General features: G+C 38.7%; 1 protein-coding gene across 1 annotated transcript; it reads right to left on the reverse strand.

Moving 5' to 3' along the window:
* Positions 1-3,137: 3,137 nt before the first annotated feature.
* Positions 3,138-23,749, reverse strand: LRRC72 (leucine rich repeat containing 72). Its single transcript, XM_056334917.1, is given in 12 exon segments — positions 3,138-4,235; positions 5,993-6,020; positions 7,274-7,346; positions 7,348-7,436; positions 7,730-7,732; positions 9,525-9,568; positions 9,570-9,612; positions 13,995-14,108; positions 15,586-15,667; positions 18,542-18,603; positions 22,045-22,101; positions 23,698-23,749. Coding segments are annotated over 12 exon segments (813 nt in total). The 3' UTR covers positions 3,138-4,069.
* Between the last annotated feature and the right edge of the window lie 1,609 nt (positions 23,750-25,358).

Consider the following 25,358-nt stretch of genomic DNA (forward strand, 5'->3'; position numbering starts at 1 on the left):
CATTCTCATTTGACATGCGTGGGCCTCGTAACTCGGTATCCAAGTTTAATTTCATGACGGTTGGCAAGCAAGAGATGCGTGCTTCAGCCTGCAGTAAGGAGTCACGATGTAGTCACTGTCCACTCTTGGATCTGGGAATGCAGAAGTGCTTCTGCTACCCTATTCTACACATCTGGGGCTTACGGGGATGTGTGGCTCTTTAGGGTTTCTTTGAAAATCCCAGCTCTTTAGGGCAAATGGTTCAGGATTTCAGAACTGTGGTAGAATCCATAGCACAAATCCTGCTTTCATTCTGCCAGCCAGCAGTTTTTCTTGATAAAGAAGAAAAGCCCACGCCATAGGAAAGAGTATGAACATTGGAAATAGGTGTTAAAGTGTGGGATTGTTGATGCAGATTATGGAGTTGCATTTGTTCTCCTAACTTGAAAAGTCGGAGGCCACTCACTTCCCTGTCTTTGCAATGAGTCTCAGGAGAGTCAGGGTCCTGGTGCACACTGAGCTCCAGAGCTTCCCCTGCCTGCCTTAGCTTGAGCTGGTGACAGCTCTTCTGTTGGAGGATCGTGGTTGATACGTCCTGCAGAAACCTGGGGTAATGACTAGCTCTCTTGCATAATCAGGAATTGGAGGAAACATCTTGTGACATGTTACTTATAAGGAACTTGAAGTAGAATGAAAATTCATATGCAATTTACTGATGCCTTAAGCAAGGTTTTAAGTGACAAGAGGGCTGTGGATTGCAAAGCCAACAGACACGCTCTTGCACCTTCAAGGGTGCGTGATTCGAAAGACCTTCCTGCCCTCCGCTAGGAAAAATGGAATTCTCACTTCTCCAGCTGTTTTGCTAGATAGAAGGACATAGCAGCTATGAATCTGTCTAGCCTGCTTCATCACAATTCTTGCTCCCTGGTTTACTTTTAGGCTAAGTGTCTTTTACTATCAACTATCTCTTCATCTTGGGAAATCTGATTGAATTAAGAATATATAAAAGCTTCTGAAACTGAGCACATCTTTTAGTGAACTAAACGTTGCATGTTCAAATCACTTTAGATTTTTGATGCAAGTAGGTTTTCAACGTTTTTCTTCATCTAACTAAAAGGGAGTTTTCAGCAAGATTTGCAATTACCTTTGAGTATTTCTTCATATATAATAATCAACGTTATCTTTTTTCAATAATGGCTCTAAAACAGACTCAAACCTTTTGACAAAGTTCAAACGGATGAGTATGTGGAAAGCGTTGCGTTTTAAGAAAGGTGGACACGGCAGTCAGTGATTCTACTGATTGTGGCTTATTGGGCAGCATCCAACGTTTACAAACTACAAATGTGAACAGGTAGCAAACATAATGAAGAGCTTCTGAATGCCATGGTAGGTTTTTTCGTTGTTGTTTAATATATGTATTCCTGGGACACCTGTATGCAACAGTGGGAGGGCCAAAAAATCTAAGAGGTTTTGATGACTTTTCACCATCAAAGATTATATATACATATATATAAAAATCACCTCATTGCCTTCTCTGAGCCCATTTATACCCTCAAAAAGATTATAAGAAGTCATGTTAAAATTCTTCAACAGTTACTCCTGTAAAATACGTATTTTCTTTTCAAAATCTATATTCTTTGGGGAAAATGTTAAATTAGTTGTTAAAAAAGAACCTGTAATAATTTTTTTGAAGTTGAAACATTGCATTGCAGCATTCTCTGTGCAGAAAACTGAAACAATCCTTCACTTTCATTTTTCTTTAATCTAAAGAAGACAGGGCAGGAGTATATCCAGGCCAGAAATACTGGGCCTCTGATTTGATACAAAAATTTCAAATCAATGAAATTTACTCTGAAATGACATTTCTTACTACGTTTGTCTAGTTCCAAGTGGGATACAGTCTACTTTCAGAGAGAATCTCTTAAATTCAGCCTTTTCTATGTCTATTATGACATGTAAAATCTACAGGTTCTGGGATTGTGAAATTGCTGCATAATGATTACATCATCGACTATGTCCATGAGCACAGTCAGCTGTCGGAGTTCAAAAGATTCAAGACAAACTATGGATTACACTCAGTAAATCCTAATGGACAGTTACTTAAAGAGGATCTCTTTAAGGAAACATGCTAGCTGAAGCTTAGTTTGGCCTAGCTTCTCTGTAGACTGATTCAATTTGAGAAATTAAACATTCTCGAAACCTGATCGAAGCCAAGATGTTGATCTACCTTTTAAATCACAAAATTGAGGCTAATTTAAGGGCATTTACAATATGTGTGGAACTTTAAGCAAGAAAAATAAGGAAGGTGAAATCAAAAAGTCAGGAATCTAACATCAAAATATCAAAAAAGTGAAAGGAATTATGAGATGTAACAGAGATGAAGTCCTGTATCTGGGATGGAGTAATCCGAAGCATCTGTCTGGGACTGCTGAAAACGTGGTCTAGTGGAGGGTGTCCCTGTCTGTCTCAGGGAGTTGGAACTAGATGATCTTAAGCTCCCTTCCAACCCAAACCATTCTATAATTCTATCAAAAAGACCTGGAGGTCTGGAGTGCAGGCAGCAAGCTCACCTGCAGCCAGCAGTGAAGATAAATAGTGACAACAAAAGTCTAATATATCCAGCAGATCAAAGGTGTAACTATGGCACTTGGCTTGGCAGTTGCTAGGCCACATCCGGAATACTTTGTCCTGTTTTGATCAACTCAATTCAAGAGAGACTTAAAAAACAGGAGAGGTCCAGTGAGGGTGCCACCATGATGATCACAAGGTTGGAGGAATTTAGTTTGTTAGAGAAAAGATGACTTTGGGAGATCTAATCACAGTCTTACAATACCTAGAAGTAGTTATAGAGAAGATGGGGGATGCACAGGGGCAGCACAACAGCCAACAGGCCCAGGCTGTTGCAGCTGAAATTCCATCTGAATACAAGAAAATGCTCTAGAGTGCAATTAAACACTGAAAGAGATTGCCAGGAAGTGGGGGTATGTCCCTCATCGGAAATAGTTGACTCACCTTGACAGGGCACTGGATAACCTAATCTCAGACCTGCTTTCAGCAGGAAGGTTGGACTAAACAAGCTCCAGAGATCCCTGCCAGCCTAGAGTGTCCTGTGGTTCTGTGCTAACTTAGCAAAGAAGGAACTCGGAAGACAAGCCACAGACTGAAGAAGGGCTTTAATACATCAGAGAGCACTGACTTAGCTTTTGGCAGAATGGAGGGGAAAAGATGTGAGGAAATGTATCATTTTCCCTCTGTGTGCACATTTCCCACTAGTTTCCTTAATGGTAACAGGCTGTAGAAGCCGGATGTGTCAGGTGTGGTGGTACAGTGCTGCATGACCCACTTGGCTATAAAAGAGCATGTTAAAACCAGCCAGCAGTCTCGGGGCAGCGCGTTGTGCGCAGCAAATCCTGCCTCTGCGGAAGGACTGGTAAGCAGAGGCCTGCATCCCCGGAAAATATTAGCAGCCACAGCCAAGAGGGAGATATCGGCATGCTTAAGAACTCATGGTTCCACCGCACTGAGACTAAATGAGCATCCTCACAAAACTTAAAAGAGTTTTCAGTGCATTTGCGGAGCACACTAATTAGCAAATTGAAACTTTGATCTGTCTCAGAGATGAGAAAAGCTTACTGGTTGCTTTCTCATATCTTTATTTTGATGAAGACAAATTACTGCCAGTGAATGCAGTAAGTCTAATTCTTCAGTAGAAATGATAATGAATGAAATTATTTATCCTTAGTTTCTTAAAAATTAACTTGCAGTTTAGCTTTAATAATTTCTGATAACGAAAGTATGGCAAGAGCATTTAGCTTTAATAATTTCTGATAACGAAAGTATGGCAAGGATTACGCTCCAAGCAACTTTTATTCTAACATTGCCACTATTTAGAATTTGTTTTCTTATTTTCTTCACTCTCCATATTACATATCTAATGATAAAAGGAATGTTACACTAACACTTTTTTGGCTGGAAGTTCATTTAATTAGATGCATGGTTTACTGTACTTGTTTTATAGAGAGATTAACTAACTTAAGGGGCTTATCTCCACGCTAGAGAGGAATAATTTTTTTCTTAAGGAAGAAAGCATTCATCTAAATAGGACTGTCAGCTTCTCATGGGGTTCTTCTGCTTTGTTTTCAATCCATCTTTCTTGACAGGTGGCTACTTTGTTGCAGTCAATAGAGGAAAATTCCATTAACGATCTTGTGATTGCCTGTAGTAAAATGGCATCTTCAGGGTTCTCAAATGGTACTCTGCAAAAAGAACAAAGCAAATGAGCATTACCTGAAACTTTCCAAACTACTTTGGAGATAATTTACTACACACACTCTGTGTAGAAAGTGAAGTTAAAAGTCATGAAGACACTGAGAATTTGAAAATTTTCGATTTTTGGAAGGTTTCCTTCCTTTAACAAATTCAAGGTGGCAAAACAAAATAAGAAAAGGTCAAAATCACAGGATTCTAAGGAAAAAAAAGACCATGCTAGAAATTATTTAAAATACATTTATAGTAGACTTAAAAATATTTTGTTATTTTCAACTGCTTTTTTCCCCCCCAGAAATTATAATTGTTGTATACTTTTAATGCTCTTATTAAAGTCATAAAACTAATTTTATGATTTCATAGTGATATGATGCCCATTAAAGCAGGGGCCCTCAAACTTTTTAACCAGGGGGCCGGCGCGCGGATGCAGTGGCAGGCAGTCATCTGCGGCCCCTTGGTTTCCCCCCACCCCCCGGCGGGGGGGTCTGTAAATACCAGGGGCCGGATTGAGGACCCTGGGGGGCCGTATCCAGCCCGCGGGCCGTAGTTTGAGGACCCCTGCATTAAAGCAAATACACATTTATTTCACTGTGATTCTTTTCACCAGCCACCATGCTGATATCCCTAGTCCAACCTCCGAATCCAGAACACTGCAGGCTTATGTTCATGCATCCTGCCACAGCTGCAGGCTGGGAGAGAGAAGTGGCAGACACACATCATCAATGCAGAATTGACAAGGACTTCATGTTAGATCAAATCCTTTTAACTCAGATAAAATATTAAAACCTGATCTTCTAAGAACTTATTTCCTGAAGAGGTACCTTTAGTGACACACACCTAATATAAACCATGGGACTGTGTCCACCCAGTATGACACACTTTGTCATGAAAAGGTACCTTGCAAAGTGTAAGCGTCTACATAAATACGATGGAGGGGAAGCTGTACATCAATTCTATCAATAAGGACAATTAACTCCACTGAAGGTGGGCAAGAATTTTTAAATGTAAATTAGCTTCATTGTAAAGAGCTGTATTCAAGTGAGCAGCGATATAAAATCAAATTGTTAAGAATATCATCACGTGTAGGTTTTTATCATTTCCCTTAATAATTTTTTCAAATATTTCCACAAGTAAAGCTAGACAATAAAAACAAGCCTGATATTTGAAGTTTGTAAATTTGCTGTTATAAAGATGGCATCTAAAATGTATCACCTCAAAATGCAACACTCAGACTGCCTCAATCCAGACACAAAGATAACAGAGATAAGTTTTACATTCATTTCTATGATTTTGAAATTTAAAAGAATAAAAGTAACATCAAGTGCAGGCCAAAAAAGTTGAATTCTACAAGTCATGATATTTTCCAGAGAGTATGTACTTTTGAACAGCCAGTCAGGAGACAGTTTTCTGGGCCATAATATAGAACAGCTCTTCTGATGCTTTAATACTTAAAGCCTGTTTTTTCTAGTGATCAGTATTTGATCTTATAAATAAACAACATTTTTATATACCCATTTCCAAATGTGGAATACCTTTCAATATTACATTTCAGACAGCAGCAAGTAGGTTGTCTCATCAGAATAGTATAGAGTTGCAAGTATGTTAAATACAAAGACCAGAATTTTTTCTGAAAAGCTCATTTTTACTGGATATTTTCTCTGGTTAGGGTATTTTTTTAGGCAAGAGAAGAGGAAATTGAGTAAATGCTTCAGAGATGGAAAAGAAAAAAATCCCCCAAATTAATTACTTATTTGTGGGATTTCCAAATTCAAAACCTTTAACAAAAAGTTCAAATTAAAACATTAATGCTGTACAGCATTTTGATTAGCTGTCCTAACTGATCCTAAATTCCTTGTTCAAATGAACTGAAAACTAGCAGATGATTTGAAATGTTCAAGTTAATCTTTTATTAAATTACTGTGGAAACAAGTATCTGTTGGGTTGGTTGTTTAAAAAATTTATGTAGTTCTTGTATTTTATTTCCTGTAGACATACATTTCCATGCACTTTTTTTTCTTTCACAGAAAAATGATGTCACTGTCTATATATGTGAATGATTGCATGGTAGAGATAAAGACAATTATAATTATCAGAAAAAAAAAAAAAGAAAAAAAAAAAGATTAAACTACCCTTTTTTTCCCAGCCTTTTCAAAATTCCTGTTAAATACACTACTTTCAGGTTTACTTTTTTGATATACACATTAAAGAAATATATATAAATTGCAGGTATGTAATTACTGTTCTAAACATTATCTACATTACTGTTTAAAATGATACCATTTCAGTCATCTATGCACAACATTGTTTGGTTTGAAAGCATCAAAACAGCAGATGAGACTGTGTGGGATTTCAAGGTTTGTTCTGGATGGTCATATGGTACAAGTCAGAGGTGCCAGGTGATAGTCACCTGCTTGCTTGTGCCAGGATCATGCTGTTTTCCACATCTGAATGTTTTAAGAAGTCTAAAAATTACGTGATATGCTATTATAAGACATCATTAAAATATTCTCAGCTTGGGAAGCATAAAAAGGAAACTGCTTACCAAACTAGGCAAGGTACGTAAAATTTTAAACACTATTTAGAAGAAAATACTTTCTTCAAGAGATTATTTTATAAAAGCACTAGAGGGCATCAAAACTCTACGATGCTGATCACTGTCTTGAGACTCAGCCTAGAACTGTATTGAGATGTTTTTAATTAAATAAAAGTAAAACTAAACACTGACAAGACATATTGGAAAAATGATATTTTGTTTGTTCAGCTATCTTTAAAGAAAATTCTGGAACTACAGGGAGAGCCTAGAACTCGCCACAATACTCTCGGTAGAAGGATTCATTTGCTGCCTCTTGCTGCTACTACTACTTTATGAAGCAATTTCGTTGACTTCCTGATGCATTTATACTTCATTACTAAAATATTTTTATTATTATTATTATTACTAAAACCCTTTTATCAGATCAATAAAAATAACTTTATCTAATTCAAATTGCCTAAAAATGTATGCCTTTCCTTAAATTTTTATAAATACCTGAGGGCATCATCAGTCTTCTGGCTGGTTGCGTGCATCTGCTAGATCCCACTGTAGTCCCTAGGGGCGTATTTTATTCTCTTTCCAAAAGCCATTGACTACATAACACAGGACCTTTCGCGGTTACAAAGATGAAGTGCTGACTCCCTTTCTCTTTGTGTAACTGTTGTTAAAAGGGATATAAAAAGTTTATTTGTTATATCGACTGAAAAGGCTGGTATTATCTATCTGATTGCACAAGGTGATTCACTTTTTTTGTGCAGAGCTTTGTAACAATAGCAGTGTAAATCTTCAGAATTTCACAATTCAAAATGGGAACATGGAGTGATACTTCCTAAGGCTTTAGGGTAAAGCTCTGTCCAATAAATTAAAGTCTTTTCTTCTGAGTGCAGTAGGATCAGAAGTTTTAAACCAAGAAACCAGAAAGCAAGACTTTTCATGCTGCTTAAGTGAGACCTACTGCAGAAGTCCATAAAGATTTGGAAGTTTCTGTATGAACAGCAAAACCAAGTCCTGGTTCAAGGCCAGTTCAATTCCCATTGCTTAATTACAGAGAAAACTGTAGGACTGCAATGAAAACAAAAGCTCAAATTTTCCTGGTTTGCACTTTAATTAAAAAATAAGTTTAAATATTAAACAACAAGTTGGAGACCGTTAAGTCAAATAGGGGATAACTTCAATGATCTGAACTGCATATTAATCTAAGTACTTCAGCTATGGAACAGAAGTGAGCTAAAAGGTTTAGAACAAGTAACTCTGGCAGAAGCATTTTGAATTCACGTATGTTTATAAGTCGTGGTGTCTAGGGGACCAATTAGGAAGGAACTGCAGGAGTCATGCCTGGAGGTAACAGAAGTGTGAGCACATGTCTGGTGTAAAGGAGACAGCCAGGACTACGCTGTGGTAATGTTCCACAGATGGTGAAGAAGCTTTGTAGTGTTAGAGAAATAGTTCACTAAATAGAAAGTCCAGGGTACAGCCTGATACAAATTAATGCCTCCAGTCTTAATCCAGGACTGATTACAGCATAACTGTACTTAGGAGATTAAGTCCAGGAAAATTTACAGAAGTGTTTCTAGAGCTGTAAATGCAACACGTATTTTCCAGCACATTAAGCCTCAGTCATCACTCCCTAGTCAAAAATGATCATTAATAAAACAGTCTGACAGACGTGCTGAGCACGGGTGTAACACAAGACCAAAGATTCGAGAGACTGGAGGTACTAGTGCAAAGTGAATGTGTCAGCAAATAGCCATGTGGTCAGATCCAGCAGCTCCTCATCAACCCCTGGCACTCGCTGCAGCCCACCTAACAGCTCCCCTTCCTGACAGAGCGACGCAGTCTTCCAGCACCTGCAAATCCTGTGGCTGCATGGCTCAAGTCCTGCACCCTGATTCTCCTAAAGACTGGGAGCAGATTTTCTAGATTACTTAGTTTTTCCTTGCTTCTTTTCTTATAAGGTAGAGCTGGGGTAGGAATCAACACCTTTCTCTGTGCTCTCCAGTAATTGTCAGTCTTCCTGCCAATCGCACAGCTCTCTGAACACCAGAAACAAAGATCGCCAAAGATCACCAAAGTTGATATTCTGGGTCCACTGTGGCATGTTTATGGATTGATTTATCACCTGGCTATTCTTAAGACAACAAGGTTTTTTTCTGTAGAATTTACAGTAGACAAGCTGTGAAAGACCTCTTGATGATTTGGCAGTCCTGGGTTAACAGTTGGACCTGAGGATCTTAAAGGTCTTTTCCAACCTAAATGATTCTATGATTCATGAAGATTTATATTTGAAAGCTTGGTCAGCGTGTACCTCATCAAGAAATGTGCATATACATATTTGAACTGTACAGAAACACGTAGATAGCTGAGGATATTACCCGTATCTAAGTAAGCATGCTCACCGTTGTGAACATACTAGTTTGAATGCACAACTGTAGGTACACGTTTCTAAGCACAGGCTTTTATCTGTCTTACCCCCCAAAAATACAGACCAAGATACGAGATAAACATACACAGTTTCAAATGAAAAAGACACAAATCAAAAGTATTTGGCAAAGTAAACTATTTGTGCCATACAGCCTCTATTTTCTTGACAAATCTTGCAAATAACATGGGCAGCTGTTTGTTAGATCTTTTGCTATACCAACAAATGCATGTAAAAGAACAGGCAAGATTAATTTACCTGTTTTCTCAAACCGATTAAAATCAAAAGCAACTATCAATGCTTTGAGAAGAGGAAAGCAATTCTTACACTTCCTGTCAAGGAACTGTACTGAAGGAAGCAAGTATATCACAAAGCCAATAGCCTGGGCCTTGTGCCAGAGGGTTATGGAATAGGTCTATAAAATGTATACATAAACCCCAAACAACATCACAAAAAACCCAAACCCAGCAAAAGAAAAACAACTAGCTTTGCAAGGCAGAAAAAGATAACCAGTAGCTGAAGATTATGTACAAAATATTACAAAATTCAAATTGATCTTATGCTAAGTAAACAAAACACAGTCTCTTTACACATGCAAAATTATTCAACTACACTCAGACTGCAAGAATTGGCTTATTGCAGAATATGCAAAATACCACAGGCAAGAACTGAGTAAAAGGTGCCATCACGCACTCCAAACCTTTGAAGTTTTTTTTCTATTTTTTATGACATACAGACAAAACCACTAAGTGTTTGCCTTTGATTTTCTTATGTATTGTTAGGTGATGCTTATTTTAAATAATAGTAGTCTTTTAGGTGTGACAGCTTAAGGGTAAGACACAAAATTTGTAGAGGGAGAGAGTTATTATAACCAGATAAGCTTTAGGATACCTAAGGCTTTATCGTAGCTGATATATAGTTTTTTATCCCATAGACACAATATAAAATGTAAACACCCAGTCCTCTAATGTTTTGGCAGACGATGAGTTTGAAAACTCAAGAGACTTAAAGAGGAAAATGTTTAAAAGGGCCTGAATTTGTGAGAACCTGGGTCCCGCTAACTTTCATTGAGACTTGAGGTACTAAGCTCTATAAGCCCATTAAGAACTTGACTAAAATACTCAGGTTCAGGTTCCTATCACCTGAATAACCGAACCTTTGCAACCCAGAGACAGGTGTCATCCCTGTGCTGCTGCTCTGCCAGATGTGGAACATTTGCCTAGCTGGCGTGTCAGATCAGTATGTTTCATGAGAGTGATATCTGAGGTTGATTAAAATAGAAACTGGCTCATTCCTAACTAGCTACCTAGCTAACAAGTAAACAAATAAAAAAGTGTTTCTGGGTGGAGTTTTTTCCTAAATGAAAAACATAATAGTGCTATTTTTCTCATTTCTATACTAATTTTAATTTAATAGAAATTTTCTCATTTCTATACTAATGCTGTTCTTCTGAGACAGTAAAAATAATCAGGAGGCTGCCACCCTGATATTGGAGCAAAGAAAAAAAAATACCTTAAATTAACAATTTTGATACCTTCTACCAAGGTTTACACTGGTCTGTTTTTCTTTTTCTGAGGACAGGCTATGGCTAATAATCACTCTAGGGTAAAAGAACCTGTTACATGTAATTTTAGCAGTTAGGGAAGAAAAGATGGTATTACAGAAGCAAATAAGAGATACTAGAAGAAGAAAAAAGTCTGGAAATCTTTCACACAGATTTGTAAACTACAAGACACCATTTTATGTTCTTCAGGATAAGTATGACTGCCAAAGACGGCCCACTGCCTGATGTGATTTAGCGGTTATTTTCAGGGCGCGGTAAGGTTGGAATGGGTATTTGGTATCTCCTACACAGGAAACACCTGTTCATGTATTCAGAGAACTAAAATATTAAAATATTTTAGTTCTTCAACAGCTTTTAAAAAGTTACTGTACTTAAAAGTACTACAAGACCCACAAGGTGGCAGCTAAAAAAAAAAAAAAAAAGTTCCATTTTTACCAAAGTAGCATATATCTAGTTTTTCTACAAAGTGTTAATCAGAAAGAAGATTAGGTATACATTTGATAAGTCTGTTCTCGAGTCAAGAAAGTATGTGATAGCATTCCAGAGACAAAAATGTTTCAGAAAGATCTTTAAAAGCAGGTATGTTTGGTAGTGGGATGTGGGTAGTGGGATTTATTCAAAGATTCAAGAGAGATTTTTCTAAGGCACAAACCAGGGCTGATACTAAGTACTTCTGAATCTGGATGATAATCGGAGCATGTCCCTCCTCAACACTTACTTGTAGGTTTATTTTAGAGTATATGAATTTTTCTACTGCTCATTCTTACAATAAATCCATCCATTGTATGGATCAAGATGGTCTTATTTTACAAAACATCTGGGATCCATTCTTGGCTCTGCTATCTACTTTCCTGTCAAGGTCATGCAATTTTACTTTTACAAATTAGGGATAATGCTTTCTTCTGCCACAGTTTTGTCTGTTTTCTCTATTTGGAATGTAGGAAAACAGTGTGCCTATCCCACATGGGGCAGAAAAGAACTACTGTGGTAGAAACATAGTGAAGAACAAAAAGAGTTTTCTGAGGTCTAGCAGCAAGATGTTATCAGCTGTGGATAATAAATCAGTTCAGGCAACTTACAGAGTACATAACAAAAATCTTGGATTCCAACAGGGAGATGTGAACACAAGGTGAGCCCATAAAGAAACCTTCTGTATCTCCCAGAAGGCTGCAGTTGTGAGCAACCCATCCAGTAAATCTTTAGAAGCTGAGTGTCTTCCCTGAATGCCTGAAGAAGAATAGTAGTATGCTATAAATCCAGTGCAGGGCAGTGGCTAAAAATCACAAGACGGCCTTAAGGAAGAGAAACACAACATTTTGGCAGCTGAATACTAATTCTAAAGTGAACAATAGTAGTGTATTAGACTGCCCCATTTTAATAGTTCTAATGTCCCCAAAAGCTACAAAATAATAAATTATTATGCATCCAGAAGCTCTGTTGAAGGCTAGCAAGTGGGGTTTTTAATCAGATTGTCTGGCAATAAAAAAATCAACCTCACAACAGTGAGAACTCTCCCATTCCCAAAACAGTTTTTATTTTATAAAGGTGAGTTATGGGCACAGCCCTCTCCAAAGCTACACAGTGCAAATTCTGCACCCGTTACACATTTCTTAATATTGCAAGAAGGCATACAAATTATATAGTAATATGATCTGATATATAGGATATGACTTTTAAATTTTATTTTGTTCATTTATTATTGTAATTTACTTCAAATATGACAGTGTGTTTTATTAAACCAATAGAGTCCTGTTAATTTGAGAACTCATTATGAAATCTCTTTGAAACAAATACAACGACAGTTTTTTCATGACTACAAAGATCAAAACAAAGTGAACGTAAAGTTAAAATTATTTTCTTCCACTGATCAGTGTTTACTCTCATGTCTTTGAAATAAAGAACAATTGTCTTTTATCAGGGTAGTTTGGTATATTCTATATATTGCTTGATAGTTCTCTTAAACACTTGCTTTTCTGTGGTCCCAGCCACTTCAATACGCACCCAGTTTTCGCTATGCCATTGTGACTGCCATTTGTAATGTCTCGGCAGCACTTTAACTATCTGCTATTTGTCTTTATTTCCCACAGACTGTTGCAACAAGTACAACAAACCCCCTGTGCTTGTTGAAGCTCCTTATTAATTTGTAGGCTATAACATTAAATTCAAGTGACTGCACCATTCATACATAGGATGTCTGTCCAGACTTTGCGTAACCACTTCAAACAACTGCATTCTTAAATCGACTATTTTTTCAATCTTGCATATAATGAAAAAAATTACAGTAATTTGGGTGGCATGTTGTCTTCCTAAACACTTGATTGTTTTTTTAATTTTGGCCCAGTATCAAGTTCAATTAAAAGTGTACTTTCCGAGTCATATTTTCCCTTCCTGCAATCAGACATCCAGTTTTCTAAATGCATAAGGGGGTATGGCTTGATGACATTCACCTCCATTAACTGGGTCACTAAGATGTGAAACTTGTTTCCTGTTTTCTCAAAGTACTGAGCGTTTGGCATGACCTATGATGACATTCTTTTAGGAACCATGGAAAAAGACTGCTTACAATTTCACTTTCAATAGGTTTATAGCATATAATCCTGCTTTCCCTGGAGGCTACTTCTTATATTTAACTTCGTGGCGCCAATGCTGTCATGTATAACTTGAAATTTCAGAGCCTATACTACTTTCATTTCCAGCCAGTATATCAAAAAGTATGCTACTTAACAGGTATTATTATACTTAATATCTAAAGTATATTTATAAATACAGAAATCCACAGCCTGCCAAAAGATGCAGAAAGTAAGTTCTATGAGCAACAGAACTAATGAAGCAGGAGTTTGGGTTCTATAACCTATGACTCACACTCTCAACAGCAACAACACACGTTTCTCAGCTCCCTTCACCTCTATGATAATCCCTCTGTACTCTCATGTTCCCTTACAAAAAAGCAGCAGTAAACTGCTTTGCCTCCAAGCTACTCATCCAGAAGACTGGCTAGCCAGCAGCCAAAACCAGTTAACTTCTGAACTCATTTGGCAGGTTTTTCTTACTTGAGGTACTCTCTGTGGAGTTTTCATGTTTTGGATATCTCTTTCTTCTGTCAAATTTGGTTGAAATTATTAATTAGCTTCAAAAGCTATTGAGAAGTGATGTGGAAACAGACAAGTAACATCCTGATAGGAAACATTAAAAACTACTGCTCACTGTTCTGCAAAATAAAAACAAGGTATTACTTAGGGTCTGCAAGCTTATCATTCCTTTCAGTTCCTTCACTTATTTGCCAAGTTTTTTTAACTGGTTGTTGCGAAGCAACTGAATCGGTAATGCACATAAGTGCTTCAGAGCACCTGAAATAAAATTAAAAATAATTATTATCACTATACCTACCTGCCTTTATTAGATAATGATTTCATTCTGCTGCACACTGAATTTGATATTCTAGTTATCCATCTCTGCCTGCCTTTTGATAACATTTCGCATGAGATTAATAATAAAAAAACCCCAGAGATTTCAGTATCGCTTTTATCTTTCCAGTCACATACTCACATACTTTGACTATACGTCTAACTTTTTTCACTCCAGTTCCTTCCATTTGTCCCCATCACCCTTGTCTCAACAAATCAACATCAGCATCCTCTCTTCTTCCTCCCTTCCCCCTATTATCCCAGTAATCTTTGATACATCTTTACTTCCTTTTACCCTGACCTAGTGTTACCTTTGCCTCACACGTAGCACTATATCCATCCCTAATACTACATTTACCTCACAAGCAATAGTGAATTCCTTAGAAAATAGTTCAGTTTCAAATAAGTATTAATGTGTTAAAATGTTATTACAAAATGTTGTTGTGGCTGACCCAGACTATGTGTTCACATCCTCACATCACATCAGTCTTAGACAACTCATTTTCTAAATTCTATACAGCATTTCTCATCCACGTTTCTCTACCAATGATACTTGCCCTTCTGGTTACCCATATTTTGTTGTCTTTTGTATTGTCTCTTGTGCTCATATTTTTTCTTTCAAACTTTCATTTTTCTCAAAATCTCACAGAAACTAATCAACACCATTTCTCATCCCAACATTCTATAGGGACAGAGAAAAGTAAAATATTAACATTTAAAATGTCTAAAATATACACAAATCTATTATGCTTTGGCCTCTTCATTCACAAATTCACCAGTCTGGTACAGCCACTTAACCTACAAGAGCAAGCAAAACTGAAATCGAACTGTAAGACATGTAATTTTACAATTAAACGGTTTTGCAGCAGCTTTGCAGAATACCTCTGACTATAAATGTAACTGTATCAAGAAGAAACTGCAGAACTTTAGTGGCTACATTAAAATGGGACAACTTACTAATTTATTACCCTTTTATTTATTTTATTTATTTATGTTAATGTCAGCACTGCTATTAGTTTTTCATCATTTAAACACAAATGGCTCTCAAAAGGTACTTCTATCAGCTCACAGAGTACCTGGTCAGCAAGAAGACTAAAAATCATCATGTAAAAAGAGCTCTGCATGTTTATTTTCAATATGAAATAGGGTCACGTGAGATCAAAAACATTTCACAATTGCCTGAATTAAAGTGAATGACATTTCATCCCTTAGACCAGGATAAACATATCACCTTACTGCCACTCAGGTATGCTGGAACAATTAGATTTCTAATAATTAACACGTAATGTTATGCATACATAGGAGCTTTCAACCATTAAGTTACTTGCTGTTGTCAACTTTCACAAATTTGAATGCCAATACACAGAAAATGAAGTACAGGCCCCTGCTTGACAACCTGAAAACGGAAGAGCGGTGGTACCTGATATATCTGCCAGTTCATTATTGTTGAGATAGAGCTTTGTCAAGCCATAGTTTTTGATCAAGAAAGTTAAATCTTATATCTGATATTAGAGTTAGGAAAACTGTTACGTGTCAGTCTAAACTGAACTTTGGAGAAGTATAAACTCAGCATGTTGAAAACGATTTAACTGTAGGTAGTTTCTTGCATTTCTGTTCAGAACTCGTGGTTTAAGTATTCTCTTGACAGCTGAATCTTCATTAAAAGTACTGATTACACATCAAATACACATAGCACAGCCCTACCCAATTTTTTTAACTACAAATTTAGTACTTGTATTTGGAAACAGATTTCATTGAATTACTGGTCTTCATATTTTCTTTTACTTCTATTCACATTTGAAATATTTTTTACTGTAAGAACACCCTTATAGAATGTAATAATTCCATGTTGATTTAAAAATACTCCTGAAATAAACCCTTGCATAAGCCCAGCATCTAATTTTAAAATTACTTCTTCATTAGCAGGTCCAAAGAGCTTATATATGTTCTAGACTTCCAAAAATGACATTTAATGAGAGTTACAGAATCAATTACAATTACAGAACAAAAAATGTATGTATGGGTATATTCCCAATAAAGAGTTATCTTCCGTCCCTATGAAAACTCATCCCCTTGCTTGGAGAAGCTGATTTCTAATTATTGTCTTGACTTGAATGCAAGGTAAAGTATATGCAATGGGATACCAAACTGACCATTATAATAGCTGAGAACTGGGAGTAATAATGGTGCCTAAGTATTTCTCCTACAGTTTAAATGCAAGAACAACAATTTTATTCCTGACATTACTTTGTTTTCTGTGATGCAAAGTGGAGGAATGATTTCCGTCCTTGAATTGTGCCACTGATTTTAAAACAAACATGCTTTGCTCTGTGCATTAACAGTATTTGAAAGTTGGAAGGCGGAGATTAAGACAGAGATTTTTCCATTCCTATGTTCTCTGAAATCCTCTGCGAAAAGATACTTCACAGTTCAAAATAATACCATTCTCTGAGTCTTGCTTCACCTCAGAAAAAGCTGGTTCAGTGAAAACAGCAATATTGTACAAATGAAAAGATCTTACTCTTCACAACGATTCTTGTATGGTGTGAAGCCCACACACCCCTACTGTATATAGCGGTGTTTCCCTATCTTTGACAAGTTTGGGGGGTTTTAGGATCATCTGAAAGTTGCTTTTTTGTGACAAAATTATTGTGATGAATTTTTAAGGAACAAAAAAAGATGTCATCTTCTGAGTTCAGAAAAATATGCTTCCCCTATTAGAGCATTTTTCTCCTAAGAAAAGCCACTGAGTGGCTTCTCCACATATGTTATATAGAAAATGACATTTCCACACAAGTTGTATAGAACAAAAGAAGAATGCTCTTTGTTACTGCCTAGGTAGGAAAGTGAGATTGGTGCAAAAATCAGATTTATTTATCTTTTAGGGTCAGCAAGATCAGTTCTGCTTATTCATCTGGCCGTTTCTTGTTCTTTAGTGTCCTTTAGGAATACAAGGGAAGGCCTTATTATACCTGTGGTTTTAGTTCAACCTTTTAATGTATCCATATTTTTGCTTTTTTTGAAAATAGTTGGATAACCACAGGTCTTTCAATGAAGGTGACAGGCTATATAATTGATGTTAGCCTGGGGCAGCAGATACACATACACTCCTAAGTGACATGGAATGTAAATTTATTTTTCTGCTGCTCACAGAGCTACTTATTTAGCTGAGCAAGCAATTCTGGTGTTTTAGAACTTTGGCCCACTGTGGAAGTCATGTAAACTACTGTACAGTAAGATATTTAAACGCAGTTTAGAAATCTGTGGGGTTTATCACTTTTCTTGCTTTTTAACTACCGGTGGCTGACGGTGAAGGTTTGGATTCAATTCAACTATTTAATAATGGTTGGCTACGTGTTTGGAGATTTCTAAATCAGATAATTCTACTGTCAAGTAGTTGATTTTGTGTAACATACAATGTGCTTAGACTTGGCTGGAAACTGTAGTGTCCAGAAACTTTGACAGAGCATTGTCTTAAACCCCCTATAAGGATATAATAAACACCATAATCTAGATTTGCACAGATGGAAAAAGTAAGGCATGTCATTTGCGTAACTGATTTAGGACCCTGCAGTGCCGCATTGGAAACAAGAGAAATTAATGTGGCCCAATGTCATACTCCAATTATTTGCCTGGAAATCTGGAAACTGAACATGTTTAGGTGACATAACAGCCTGCATAATGGTTGAAGATACCCCACCAACCCCAGCCTTGCAGAGCTACTTACTGTGCACAGGGAGAAGCACATTTTAAAGAGTTTTATGTCACTCTTGTGGGCATCTGGGCAGAATGTAGTCTCACTTCAGCCACCAGCCTGCCAGGAAATAAATGATGCGTGTCTGCAAAAGCATAAAAAAACCCAGCTACACATTTCCTGCAGTCCATTCCTTTCCTGAAAAACTAGGAAGACCAGAAGTTGTCACAAGAACACTTTACAGCCATAGCACCCCTCCACCGGCTCCAAGAGCTGCCCACTCTGGTGGGTAGAGTATACTTGCTATGAGTTACACTGAAACTGCTACCCCAGACCTCAGGTATCGGTATGCTACCAGGCAATTTTGCCAATAGTTTAGCTCAAAATACACTCGATGTTTCTTTTTATTGCTAAGGTATTAGCACAAAACCTCAGTTTCTTAAATACACAAAATTTATAAATGTGATGCAAATCTAAAAGAAAATATATCAGCTTACACTCTCTAATGCAAAAGAATACTGTTTGTTCAAATCTGTCATGTTTAAATCAGTTAAATTTGCCGGGAAATTAAAAATAATTTAGTAGCTTGACAATTACATAACACTTCATGTTAAAAAAATAAGAAATAATAATCAGGGAGTGTAGATGTATAATTCTGCTCTTTAAAGGAATACATTCTTACCTTGTTGCTGTTAATCCACAAATGCCTTAACCTATGAAACCGTGATAAGACTTGGAATACTTCTTAGTCCTATGGTAGAAGGAAAGAAAAACCAAAACAAGAAAAAAGAGTAACAAAGTTTTTAACATTAATGGTGCTTAATCACTTTATAAATGGTTTATTTTTTTATAAATAATATTATACAAGCACTAAAAAGCCATACTTCTGTAGAAATCATAGCAGAGAAAGATGCAAAGAACAAGATGGCAGAGACAGTGTGAGCATTCTACACACCTGAAAGTACAAAGCAGCAGATGGTAAAGAAATGGAAACAAACTAAGTGATATATTCTTTTTTTTTCCATAACAGCATTTATTTTTCCAGGGAGTATGAGCCCCATGTACTTTGCAGTTTGTAGAAATCCTGCTTAGAACACAGGAGAAGTTTGGCATCCTGGCATCACAAACCTAAAGGGAAAGTTGCATTGAAGATGCAGTGTGGATTGTCCAGCCCCAGCGCCAGACAGGCAACAGAAGACAGACACCAAGCACATCAATGTACATGTTTCTTATTATTTTTCATATTACTGCATATTGTGAAACCTCTTGCCCTTTTTTCACCCCTCTTCTCTCCTGTCATATAAACTTACTATTTACACACATTCATTAACCATCTTGTTTTAAATCAAACAGCACATCCACTGAGGCTGGAACTATCTCCTATGTGCTCGTAGGGTTTTTTTGTTTAATTGTGTATCTACCACTTTGAGCTTGCTAGTGTACTATAAATAACAAATTACCTACTAACCAGAGAATATTAGTGAGCTGCCAAGTAATTTTCACTAATTGCTCCTCTTTATTTTTCATTGCTTTAAATAAATATTCTTGATTTCCACTAGAATAATTATAGATGACCTTTACATGACAAATTTTAATTGACACACTAAAACTTTCCTTGTGGATTTTAACATGTTGCAAGACTAGCACCAGTGTTTTAGAAAAAAAATAACAGGACTGATGATAAAAATTAACCTCCCACCATCAGCCTAAAATGATCTACTCGTTTTCCAACTGCAAAGCCTACTTACTCTCTAGCTTCCCAAGATGCTGGTGTTTGGGTTTTATTTTAATAATCCCTCCAGATACAAAGGGGAAGCAGATACCTTTTCTGATCTTGCATTTGGAAAAAAAAACATGTCAAGAGCAAACCCTACAAAGTTGAGGTGCTTTAGTTTTAATCTCCTGTATGTCTGAAAATGAGATGATCCCATATTGCTACTTTCTTAAACTGTTTATTTGGCTTCCTCAAATAATCCATAAAAACAAATACATATTTCTGTGTCTATTGTCACAAGTAACCAGAAAAAAACATTACTGCGAGTTGTAAAGACAAGCAGGTGAGTCTTGACAGGACATACAGAGCTCTTACAAAGCTACTATCTAATTCTCCTGTACATCCCTGAACTACTTTTCAGGTGGAAAAGCCAAAATTTCCTCATATTCTTTGTCACTGTGGTTCTATACCTAGTTTACAGGTTTATATTTTAACTAGCTTTACTCCTTCTTTAGTAACAGCCTCATCTTGACTATCTCCAAGCCTTGATCTGTCTGGGTTTTTTTCTGGTATTAAGGTATCTAATTTGCCCCAGGTAGAGCTTAATTCCTCTAACATTTTAAAAGAACTTGTCCCTTTCTGTATGCCTTCCAGACTTTGCATGTCTCTTACAAACTGATCCTTTTTGGCCTGCAGCACTCTTCTCCTACCTACTGCTAAGTTAATCAGTTTTCCTAGGATCACAGGTTTCTGTGTCCAAAAGTACATCTTTTCATGTCCTTTTAACAGCAGTGGTTTAAAAATATAAACTCATTCCCTCTTATATGATTGACTTTAATTATTATTTTTTCATTTTCTTATTTCAGCCAGCAGAACATTATGCCAAACCAACAGGTAAGGAGGCATTATCTGATACTGAGATTGGCTGAGGTTCAAGGTTTATATAAATTGGTATAGAATAAAAGGAATTAACTTCTCTCCAATCATCAAAGGAGCCACCTTGCATCATCTTTCTCAAAAAGGTTTCATGGGAAGACAGATCACTTATGTGTCTGTGTCTGCCATCTGAACATTTCTTTTTATTCCATACCAAAAAAACATTTCAAAGCCAGTAAGGGCACACACATTTAGGTATTTAAACTCAGAAAATGTGCCTATCAAGACTGTTTACACAGTCTTAATTTGTTTACACATAGGCATTATAATAATTCCTTGTATGACTTAGAAAAAAAAAATATATATATAGTAATTTACTCATTATTTAAACTTCTTCCTTAGATTTTATGGGTTTGCTTCTTTCTAAAATACGTATTTTAATAATTTTGACAGTAGTATATGTTTTACATTTTCTTTTCACAAAGAATCAAATACCCTTGGTGTAAATCAGAAGTTGTACTAGGAATTTAAAGATACTAGTGGGCAGACGTAGATTTTCAAGACCATCTGATTTCCACTAAAAAAAGGCTAGACAACACTGAAACCCCTTAACACGCTTTTTTTTTTTTTTCATTCATAGGACCTAGAGACCTTGAAAACCTTGTCCCTGAATTATTAAATTACATTAGTTCTTTATCTATGATATTAACCATACAAACAGTAGATGCAGTTGTGAGGCTGCAGACAGGTATGCAACACTTGGAATGATGCCCTGGCCAGAAATTCAAAGTACGCTTTCCAAAAACTTTGAAGTATGCCCTGTCATGTATCCATCTTTCTATGGTAGCCTCTCAGCATGTTCATCTGACAACATACACTTCTATCAACCTAGAACACCCACAGGTTCATGAAAGCTTTGCCTTCCTTCACTTCGCATGGTTTCTTCTCCTCATCTGCCCTACATCTTAAGCTGTTTCACAAAGCTCTCGGAGATCAGTTCTCTGATCAGTACTGCCAGCCCCAAACAAGTGCTCCTGTACTCACTTCATGTTGCCCTGCCCTCCATTCTTAGTAGTAGAGATGCAGGTAATTTCAAAGGTGCTACCACTGAGTTTTACTGTTGCAATAACAGATTTCTTCAGGGAGGTCAGAAATTTGGCAGTTCTTAGACTGGGCAGGTCCTGTGTTTTTTCGTTTGCCTTCTTGATACTCTTTCCACCCAGCCGTACGAGCCAGTTAGAACAGGCAGAGATCAGCCCATTAAGCCTCACTCCTCTGCTCCCTGTGGTAGAAGTTCACGCACAACTCTGTGAACTTAAAGACCCTCAAGCAATTCTGGGTTGCCGGAGAAGGATTGTGTATCTAGGGCTGAGGCAGTTAACTGCTTACTGCGAGTACAGCTCTGCTGCGTATGTCAGTAGATCTTCACCATTTCTTCCTTCACAACATGTATGGACTAGGTATAAATATGATTTACTGACATTTCACATACAAACGATGTTCAGGGAACATCTGATACAGAAAGTACTATGAAAGGTTACCATTTACTGTGTGCTCTACTTTTAGTAAAAGCCAAACCGAGAAACATACTTTACTTAACTGTCCAGCTGGATACAATGCTAAGACATCCACATTCCTCTTAAAGCACACATCTTCAGCCATTTTTTTATGGCCTGACAGTCAGCAGAATATACTGCATAATTTTAGGTTACATTATAAAATATGCATATTCAGTGTCTAAATTAATATGCACACCAGAATTAATATATCACAGCACCTGGCAAGCTATAACATAAGTCTAAAAGAGTTAAAGAGATACTGAATTAAAAGACTCTATTTGTAATTGATAAAAATCCTCCAACGATTATGTTACACTTACACTAATCATCTTTTCTGTGGATAATCACAGTTCATAGACACAAAGTGAAAAAGTAATGTTACGTTGACTGGAGGGTGGGCTTCTCACTCAGGTCAGCCAACCCAGCACAGGGGATCAAGAAAACTGCTTACCTTGCAATGCAGTCGCAACTTTATTTTATGCAACTTTATGCACATGATGTTTTAAATCATGCATCCAGAAAACTCTGCTTGTTCATTTCATGTTGAAAAATACAGACACAATTTTGCTTTTTCAGAGGATATTACTGATGTGCTATGATTTGCTAGAGCAATGAATCCTAGTAACGTAAGGATTATGGACCTGGGTTTTCTAGCAGCTGATAAAATTATCGATCAGAAAAAAAAAGTTTTTACTGCATGTGTTGTTATGCCCTACATCATTAAGATCACTATTGCTGAAAACACAAAACCGGGACTTGGATGGGCATATCTGGAGCGGCCTGTATTGGCTGCACGACCACTCCAGCGCATCCTGGGCGCATTGCACATACACGCAGTGACTGCGGCGGGTGTGCCGGGCCTGCGGCACCTCCTGAACAGCAGGAGCAAAGGCGCTCGCAGCCGCTTGTTCCGCAGAGCTGGTGTTGGGCCAGTGGCCATTTGCCGAGGAACTCGCTGGCCCACAGCCTGACCGCAGCTGTCAGGCAGGGGCGGGGGGGAGCTGGGACAAATGGCCGTGTCTTTCTTTCTACACAGATAAAATCTGCAGGTGGAACAAGTGCTATCTAGAGAAGAGCAGCTGTCCGCCAACTCCAAGCGTGTCAACATCTGTCCCAGGGAGTGCCGAAGGCCGGCAGGCGTACGGATGGGGATCGGACAGCTGCTTCAGAGGGCCGGCATCTCGGATACCGCCTTCGCCAGCCGCCAAGGCCGTGCCCCACGGCTTGTAGCCCCCCCCTCCGCTGCCCCAGCCCTCGCCCTCTCCACACGCTGGGGCCGCCCCTCCCAGCCAGCCCCCCCGCCACAGCGGCCGCTCCCGCAGCGCTCAGGCGTGCGGCTGCTCCCGGCCGGGCGCTCCCCGGGGGCAGGCTGTGGCGCAGGTGCCGGGGCCGGCTCTCCCGGAGGAGCCGAGCCGCCCGCTGCCGCCCTGGGGCGAACAGAGGGTGGCGGGACCGCGCCGGGCTGCCCGGCCGAGCGGGGGAGGGCAGCCCCGCCGCCAGGCACGCCTTCGCTCGGTGAGCGCCAGCCAGCCCTCGCCTCGCCTCCGCGCCCCCGGCCCCGCACTGCGAGGGGGCGAGCCCGGCGCCGCCCGCCTGTGGGGCCGGGCCGGGGGCGCTGCGGGGGCGAGCGGGCTGCGAGGGGCCGCGCAGGGGCGGCCGCCGTTCCGGGCGGGGCGCGGCGGGGCGAGCGGAGAGGCCGCCGCTGCGCTCACCGGCCACCGGCGCGGGCGGCCGCCGCCATTTTAGCGCCTCGCGGGGGTGACGGGGAGCGGCCCGGCCCGGCCCGGCCTAGCGGGGAGGGGGCGGCACCGTCCCAGCGCCCCGTTAGAAACGGTGCCGCCGCTTCGACCCCAGATGGGAGCCTGAGCCTCTGCCGGGCAGCCCGGGCCTGGACGTTCATCGAGACGGGGCTCCGTGCGGGCGGAAGGAGGCCGGTGGCGGGCTGCGGGGGTGGGAGGGGGCCGCGGTGTCCCTGCGGCAGGCCCCGGGACAGCGGCGGCCCGGGGAAACGGGGAGAGACCTGCTTTCCCTCTGGGAAGCCACGTGGCTCCTATCGTGCACAGTCCTGGAGAAGTGTGCTGCTGCCTTTTTTGTTTTAAACGACATTCCTGTGTATGTCTGGGGGTCTGGGGTGTTTGGGTTTGATTTTTTGGGGTTATTTTTTTTTTAAAGCACAAATCCTATGTGCATGTATGTCTATATGACACAAAGAAAACACTTGTTTTACAACCAATCTACACCATATACTTACATATCTGCAACTTAGGAATCACCTTGGTGCCTGAGAGTGTGTCTCCCGTGCTGGCTCCTGGGACGGGCCTGCAGCTGTGACAGTGCGTTTAATGGAGTTTGGTTGTAAAGTAACACAAAATGTTTATGACATCCACATGTGCAAGCAACTGTTGCCATGTTGTTATTTTTATAAAAATTTTACTGCGTGGCACAAGCTGAAAAACAGAAAAAGCAATTTTGTGTGCATGCGTGTGTGCACACTTATATGCATGTAGGACAATAGAAAATGTTTGATCAAGCTACAGCAAAAATATGTCTGAAAACTTGGAGCTTTATTTAGAATTTAATTTACACAGAGTACGCAAGTTGGCAGAAATAGTCATTGTAAATTATGTGTAACTGATATACAAAGAACAAGAGTTGTGTGTGCAAATATATGAATAAGCTGTCCCTCATGGAATTAATTATGTGCATGCCTTTGCTTGTTCAGACCACTGAAACTAGATGTAGTGTGTATGATGGAGGAATAGAACTACAGTACAAGTATTATATTGCAAATACCTAATTTTCATGGAAAAATTGTGTGGGTGGCTTCCATTTCAGCTAGTTAGCTTTAAACAAATAGAAACCTGAAATGAGACAGGCTAGACATCTTAAAAGTATAAAACTGACAGTAGAAATGTCTTTAATCACTTATTTTAGCTTCTAAAAATATCTGTAGGGTATTAAAAAACATAAAAAGAGGAAATGTACTGGAGAAGAAGAAACTGGTACACAGATCTGTATTTTTTTATTTTACATTAGGGCACTCTGTTTTCAGTCAACGAGATAAAGCTACCATTTTGGAATCGTGAAAGGAGAGGTGTTTGTTAAAGAAAAAGTCAACTTTAATAATAAAATTGTCTTCTCAACTAGTCCCATTAACATGATATGACAAGCAAATTCAGTAATCTCAAGCTGGGGAGAGAGAACCTCCAGAAGATAATTGGTTGCATTGCAGTGCAGAGGTGTGACGTACGTGGGTTGATGTTTGGTTTGATATGTTTTGGTTTTTTGAGGTACTTGTTTCTGTTAATAACTGGTAGCTACAGACTTAGTCTGGATGCCTCAGTAGAAAC

Source organism: Falco biarmicus, chromosome 4, assembly GCF_023638135.1.
Source record: "Falco biarmicus isolate bFalBia1 chromosome 4, bFalBia1.pri, whole genome shotgun sequence".
Lineage (NCBI taxonomy): Eukaryota > Metazoa > Chordata > Aves > Falconiformes > Falconidae > Falco > Falco biarmicus.